General features: G+C 39.4%; 1 protein-coding gene across 1 annotated transcript; it reads left to right on the forward strand.

Annotated features, from left to right (window-relative positions):
• The first annotated feature begins 236 nt into the window (after positions 1-236).
• On the forward strand, positions 237-1,202 carry LOC116867539 (olfactory receptor 11G2-like). The gene has a single exon (XM_032857162.1). It carries the CDS (start codon positions 240-242, stop codon positions 1,200-1,202), a length of 963 nt encoding a protein of 320 aa, XP_032713053.1. The 5' UTR covers positions 237-239.
• The last annotated feature ends 6,099 nt before the right edge of the window (positions 1,203-7,301 follow it).

The following is a 7,301-nucleotide window of genomic DNA, read 5'->3' on the forward strand; positions in this document are numbered from 1 at the left end:
AAAAGAATTACACATAATAATATCAACCTACATTGTGTTCTACTACCTGGGATAAGCTAAAGGCTATAGGGATTTTTAATCTATTTTGTTCACAACCCCCAGTATCTAGAAAAAATGCCTTGCCAACAGTAAACATTCAATAAATATTGAATTCATAATGAATAAATAAACTAATCTCAGTTTCTTCTTTGGACAAAGAAAATGAAACCTCTCCACTGTTCCAGGAATTTTCAGTAATTATGGGTTCTTTCATAGCTCCCAGATACATGAAAATCTCCAACACCCTCAACATCTCCAGCACCATCACTGGCTTCATCCTCCTGGGGTTCCCTTGCCCCAGGCAAGGGCAGATCCTCCTCTTTCTGCTCTTCACCCTTCTCTACATCCTGACCCTCATGGGCAATGGGTCTATCATCTGTGCCGTGCGTTGGGATCAGAGACTCCATACTCCCATGTACATCTTGCTCGCCAACTTCTCCTTCCTAGAGATCTGCTATGTCACCTCCACTGTCCCCAACATGCTGGCCAACTTCCTCTCTGACACCAAGGTCATCTCCTTTTCTGGGTGCTTTCTCCAGTTCTACTTTTTCTTCTCCTTGGGATCTACAGAATGTTTTTTCTTAGCTATTATGGCATTTGATCGGTACCTTGCCATCTGCCGACCTCTACACTATCCAACCATTATGACAAGATGTCTCTGTACCAATCTGGTGGTCACCTGCTGGATACTTGGTTTCCTCTGGTTCCCAGTCCCTATCGTTGTTATTTCCCAAATGTCCTTCTGTGGGTCCAGGATCATTGACCACTTCCTATGTGACCCAGGTCCCCTATTAGCACTCACCTGTGCCAGAGCCCCCATAATGGAGTTCTTTTGGATGATTTTAAGTTCTTTGCTTTTATTTATTCCTTTCCTCTGCATCATAGTATCCTATACTCTGGTCCTCAGAGCTGTGTTGAGGGTCCCTTCAGCAGCTGGACGAAGAAAAGCTTTCTCTACCTGTGGCTCCCATCTGGCTGTGGTTTCATTGTTCTATGGCTCAGTGATGGTCATGTATCTGAGCCCAACATCTGAACATGAATCTGGGATGCAGAAGCTTGTGACCCTGTTTTATTCTGTAGGAACCCCACTCATTAATCCTGTCATCTACAGTCTGAGGAACAAAGATATGAAATATGCCCTGCAGAAATTTCTAGGAATATAAAAATTTTACTTTGGTAAAAAAAAATCTTTGAGTAACTAGCCTATCTTCATACTTCTTCAGGTGAAAAAAAATATTAATAACCAATACCACTCTGAGAATTGTTCATCCTATTATTGAACTTATTCATTGTGGCTGTTCATACTTTTCCTAGAATCATTAGAGCAAGAAAGGACTTAGAGACATTATCCAATTCCCTCACTTTATAGATGAAGAAGCTGGAGAATGGAAATTTTGAGGGACCTGCTCTGGTCATAATTTTATAATGCACAGAATTTTTTTTATTTTTTAAAGAGCTGCTCTTTCTATCCATAAAGAAAGAAATACATAATAAACTATAAAAAAATATGTTTGCCATTCAGATATGCAGCCATCAAATAGTCTTTCATCTGAGCAGAGAGAAATATGTATATTACTGATAGAAATGTAAACTGGTACAACTTCTACTTAGAACAAATCACAAACAATTTAACAAACTTTAAAATGCATGCTATCCATTAACCCAGCAATTACACTCATTCCTAAATACCTAGTCTACACATACAAGCATGCATATGTGAAAATATGCATGCAGAAGAATATTCATTGTTGCAATGTTGTAATAGCAAATTACTAGAAACCACTTAAGTGCCCATTTATTGAGACCTGTTTAGGTAACTTATGATGTGCCCATGCAATGGAAAATGAAACTTTTTTAAAATGAGGGAGCTTAGATGTACAGATATGGAACCATTACAAGTTACTTTGTTAAGTGAATAAATGATATAATCTGTCATTTCTGTTTAAAATTATAAATTTGTGCATTTTTTAAAGGATAGAATATCCTTTCAAAGGGTAGATATGAAACCTAACAAGGTTTCACTTGGGAAAAGGATGGAGGGTGTCTTGGATACAAAAGAAAGGAAAAGATTTATTTTCCCCCTGTACCTTTTGTTATCCTGGAGACAAAATTTTATTGATGTTGATGATGATGATGACGACGATGTCATCTCTACTGGCAAATTTTCCAAGAATTGGGTACTAAGGAACAGTTCTCCCACAATTCCTGAGTCCCTTGTGTAATCTATAAAGGAGGCTGCCTTCCATAACATATGAAGGAGCCAGGATCTAAGAGTCCACAGACATCATCTCATTCAGACTTCTTTGTTCTGGAGAGAGCAAATGGGAATTACTTTGTCATCTGATAATTTATGGGAGGAAATAAACTGCATTAAAATTATAACCAGACTCTTCTCAGAACTATTATATTTATATTCTTTATTGCTCATTCATTAAAAACATTTAATGAGGGATGCCTGGGTGGCTCAATCGGTTAAATTGTCTGACTCTTGATTTTGGCTCAGGTCATGATCTTGGGGTCATGGGATCAAATCTTGTGTGAGGCTCTGAACTCAGCTGGAACTCTGCTTCTCTCCATCTGCCCCTCTCCCCACTCACACACCCTCTCAAAATCAAATATATTAATCTTTAAAAAATTTAATGAACTACATCAATGTAGAAAAGAAAGTCCCTGCATTTGTGGAATTTACAATCTAGTGAGGGAGACCAATAATAACCAGATAAACATATAATTCTGTTAGTCATAGTAGTATAATTAAGAATGAGGGAGAAAAGAAATTTTGTAATGTGTGGTGATTTTAATTAGACTTATTGTGGTGATGATTTTCCAATATGCACATATATCAAATCTTTACATTGTATAACTGAAACATAACCTTGTATGTTAACCATCTCTCAATAAAATATGAATATATGAGTATAGAAAATGTTAGGGAGTGAAATGTCATTCCCTACTACAATGCCCAAAAGAGGCAGTAGAGTCTTGTTGCAACACCTAGCTTGATGTAAATGGGATGACAGAAATGACAACCCTAAGTCATTCCATTAACATTCACTAACTGCTGGCCTTTCTACATTTCACAGATATATGAACATTTTAACACGTCCAAAATGCTAACACTCTGACTCCTCTCACCCCAAGGAGTTTTGGATCCTCCTCTTTGTGCTCTTCCTTATTTGTCCACTAAAAGCACTACACCCCACAAGCTCCATTGTGTATGGCTTCCTGCTAAATAAAACTAATGGGAGACACCATCAGGAGATCAGAGGGAAGAAAGAGAGAGAAGTTAGCTTCAACACAGCCCATAGACCCAGGAAAATGGATCCCATTATTCCTATGCTTTAGAGTGCCTCACTCTGCTCACTTTGATTCCTAACAGTATGGTGACTGACCATGCGACCAACAAAATTTCCCACAGAGGGCTTCACCCTCTCCTTTTCTAGATCAAGCTCTGAGTACTCAGGTCTCTGGAATTCCCTTCTCTAATGGCCCCAAGCCCACTTCCCTGGCCTGTGTGAACATTTTCCCTTAGTCTATCATCTGAATGGCAGTCTGTATGTACATCCCTGGATCACAGAGGTGACAACGGGGTTATTTGAAGGGGTATGGACAGAGCCTGGATATACAAGCTAGGTGTCCTCCTATGTGACTATATGAGGGCCTCTCACATTGTCAAACTGATTCAGGGGTAGAAAGAGAAAGGAGTGAGCCACAAAAGAAAGGGCCTGGAGTAAGAGGTCAGCTCTCTCTGCACCACAGTTCTGCATGAAACTCTCAGGAATCTCAGAATTCTACTTCTGAACCTAGTTTTCTAAGTCCATACAAAGTAAACCTGAAAATGTAGAAGGATAGGACATATTTTACAGAAAACTGTTAGTTTGATTTTTACTTTTAAATATTTAAACATATTGCATATGGGAGTCCACTTGTATTTTTGCCCTGGGCCCTATGAATGTTATGGCTCAGCCTGGATGGTATATATCTTCTGTGTTCACTACTAGGTTCTAACAATGGCTACATCTCTCTAGGAATATAGGTTCTCTCAGATGATACATGCTTTACCGCTCTCGCACTTATGGGGCTCCTGTAACACTATTTCCTCTTCTGACCTTGTTAGGTCTCGGGTAATAATAGTTTCTCTGTGTTACTAGGCTCTGAGTGGCTCAATATCCATTCTGGATTACCTTAACTCTATCTGTGCCTCTATAAAAATTCTCTTCATTAGGGTCTCTTCAATTGTGTTCCCTGAATGAACTATTCTCACCAAAATACTAGCCAATAGGATCCAACAGTACATTAAAAAGATTATTCACCATGGCCAAGTAGGATATATTCCTGGGCTGCAAGGTTGGTTCAACAACTGCAAACCAGTCAATGTGATACAATACATTAAAAAAAGAAAGAAAAAGAACCATATGATACTCTCAATAGATGCTAAAAAGCATTTGACAAAGTACAACATCCTTTCATGATCAAAACTCTTCACAGTGTAGGCATAGAGGGTACATACCTTAATATCATCAAAGATATCTATGAAAAACACACATCAAATATCATCTCAATGGGGAAAAACTGAAAGCTTTTCTGCTAAGGTAAGGAACATGGCAGGGATGTGCATTATCACCACTGCTATTCAAAATATTACTAGAAGTCCTAGCCTCAGCAATCAGACAACAAAAAGAAATTAAAGACATCTGAATCAGCAAAGAAAAAGTCAAACTATCACTCTTTGCAGATGATATGATACTATATGTGGAAAACCCAAAAGACTCCACTCCAAAACTGCTAGAACTTGTACAGGAATTCAGTAAAGTGTCAGGATATAAAATGCACAGAAATCAGTTGCATTTCTATATATGAACAGCAAGACAGAAGAAAGAGAAATTAAGGAGTCAATCTCTTGTACAATTACACCCAAAAGCATAAGACACCTAGGTGCTACTGCCCCTCAGAACAACTTGTTACTTAAACTATAACCCCTGGAGGATTTTACTAGTTGCCAAGCACATTTAGATATGGCCTTAAGGAAAACATATACTGGCAACAGGTCTTTGGGGAGAAGGACAAAATACCGTGAAGCTGGGCAGCTGGGGATGCCTGGCTCTCTCAGGGTGAAAGGCTACCCCTTCACAGAAGCTGGGCAGCTGGGAATGCCCGGCCAGCCCAGGGCGGAACGCGGCCTGCTTCAGGGAAGCCGAGCACCCGGGAACGCCTGGTCAGCTCAGGGTGGAACGAAATACTGCCTGCTTCCCTTTTCCATTATCACTCCTTTCTCTTCCTAGAAGTGCCAGTTGTTTTTTAGATTACTCCTTTGAATGTGCTTGGTTAACTATAAACTTTGTACTCCTTCTTGCTTGTCCGCAAGACATGTGACTAACGATTGACTTTCATTAGTCCTTCTGTTGGCTATTGTTTCTATCTCATAAAAGTGAGACTGTGGAATTGCCCGTGGCAACAGTCTTTTCAACTGTTGTCCCCTGCTCCCAATCTCTAGCAGCTGACTTGTTTGTGCCTAATTCTCCCGTCACCAACTGGAAGCGGCACCTAGGAATAAACCTAACTAAAGAGGCAAAGAATCTGTAGTCAGAAAACTATAGAATACTCATGAAAGAAACTGAGGAAGACATAAAGAAATGGAAAAACATTACATGCTCATGGATTGGAAAAACAAATAGTGTGAAAATGTCTATGCTACTTAAAGCAATCTATACATTTAATGCAATCCCTATCAAAATGCCATCAATTTTTTTTCAAAGAAATGGAACAAATAATCCTAAAATTTATATGGAACCAAAAAAGACCGCCAACAGCCAGAGGAATGTTGAAAAAAGAAAGCCTGGTGGTGGGTATTATGGAGGGCACAGATTCCCTGGAGCAGTGGATGTGGTGTATAAACAATGAATTTTGGAACACTGAAAAAAAAAATACAAAATCTAAAAAATAAATAAATAACAAGATCTTAGCAAACAGGATCCAACAGCACATTAAAAAGGTTATCCACCATGACCAGGTGGGATTCATTCCTGGGCTACAAGGATGGTTCAACATTAGCAAATCAATCAATGTGATAGAACAAATTAATATGAGAAGAGAGAAGAACCACATGGTCCTCTCAACTGATGCAAAAAAGCATTTTACAAAATCCAGCATCTGTTCCTGATTAAAACGCTTCAATGTATAGGGATAGAGGGAACATTCCTGAACTTCATCAAATCTATCTATGAAAGACCCACAGCAAATGTCATCCTCAATGGGAAAAAGCAGCCTTCCCGTTGAGATCAGGAACATGACAAGGATGCCCACGTTCACCACTCTTGTTCAACATAGTATTAGAAGTCCTAGCAACAGCAATCAGACAACAAGGAGAAATAAAAGGTATCCAAATTGGCAATGAAGAAGTCAAACTGTCTCACATCTGTCTTCACAGATGACATGATTCTTTATATGGAAAACCCAAAAGACTCCACCCCCAAACTACTAGAACTCAAACAGCAATTCAGTAACGGAGCAGGATACAAAGTCAATGTACAGAAATCAGTTGCTTTCTTATACACTAACAATGAAAATACAAAAAGGGAAATTAGAGAACCGATTCCATTTACTATAGCACCAAGAACCATAAGATACCTGGGAATAAACCTAACCAAAGAGGTAAAGGATCTGTACTCGAGGAACTACAGAACACTCATGAAAGAAATGAAGAAGACACAAAAAGATGGAAGACCATTCCATGCTCTTGGATCGGAAGAATAAACATTGTTAAAATGTCTATACTGGGGGCGCATGGGTGGCTCAGTGGGTTAAAGCCTCTGCCTTCGGCTCGGGTCGTGATCTCAGGGTCCTGGGATCGAGCCCCACGTCAGGCTCTCTGCTCAGTGGGGAGCCTGCTTCCCTCTCTCTCTCTGCCTGCCTCTCTGCTTACTTGTGATCGGTCTGTCAAATAAATAAATAAAATCTTTTAAAAAAAATGTCTATACTGCCTAGAGCAATCTATACTTTTAATGCCATTCTGATCAAAATTCCACTGGTATTTTTCAAAGAGCTGGAGCAAATAATCCTAAAATTTGTATGGAATCAGAAGAGACCCCGAGTTGCTAAGGAAATGTTGAAAAACAAAAATAAAACTGGCAGCATCACATTACCTGATTTCAAGCTTTACTACAAAGCTGTGATCACCAAGACAGCATGGTACTGGCATAAGAACAGACACACAGACCAGTGGAACAGAGTAGAGAGTCCAGATATGGACCCTCAACTCTATG

Source organism: Lontra canadensis, unplaced genomic scaffold (genome assembly GCF_010015895.1).
Source record: "Lontra canadensis isolate GAN:19392208 unplaced genomic scaffold, GSC_riverotter_1.0 scaffold12, whole genome shotgun sequence".
NCBI classification, from domain to species: domain Eukaryota; kingdom Metazoa; phylum Chordata; class Mammalia; order Carnivora; family Mustelidae; genus Lontra; species Lontra canadensis.

Excerpts from the sequence above, each read along its gene's own strand:
- LOC116867539 (XM_032857162.1), top strand. The coding sequence starts at position 240 with ATGGGTTCTTTCATAGCTCCCAGATACATGAAAATCTCCAACACCCTC.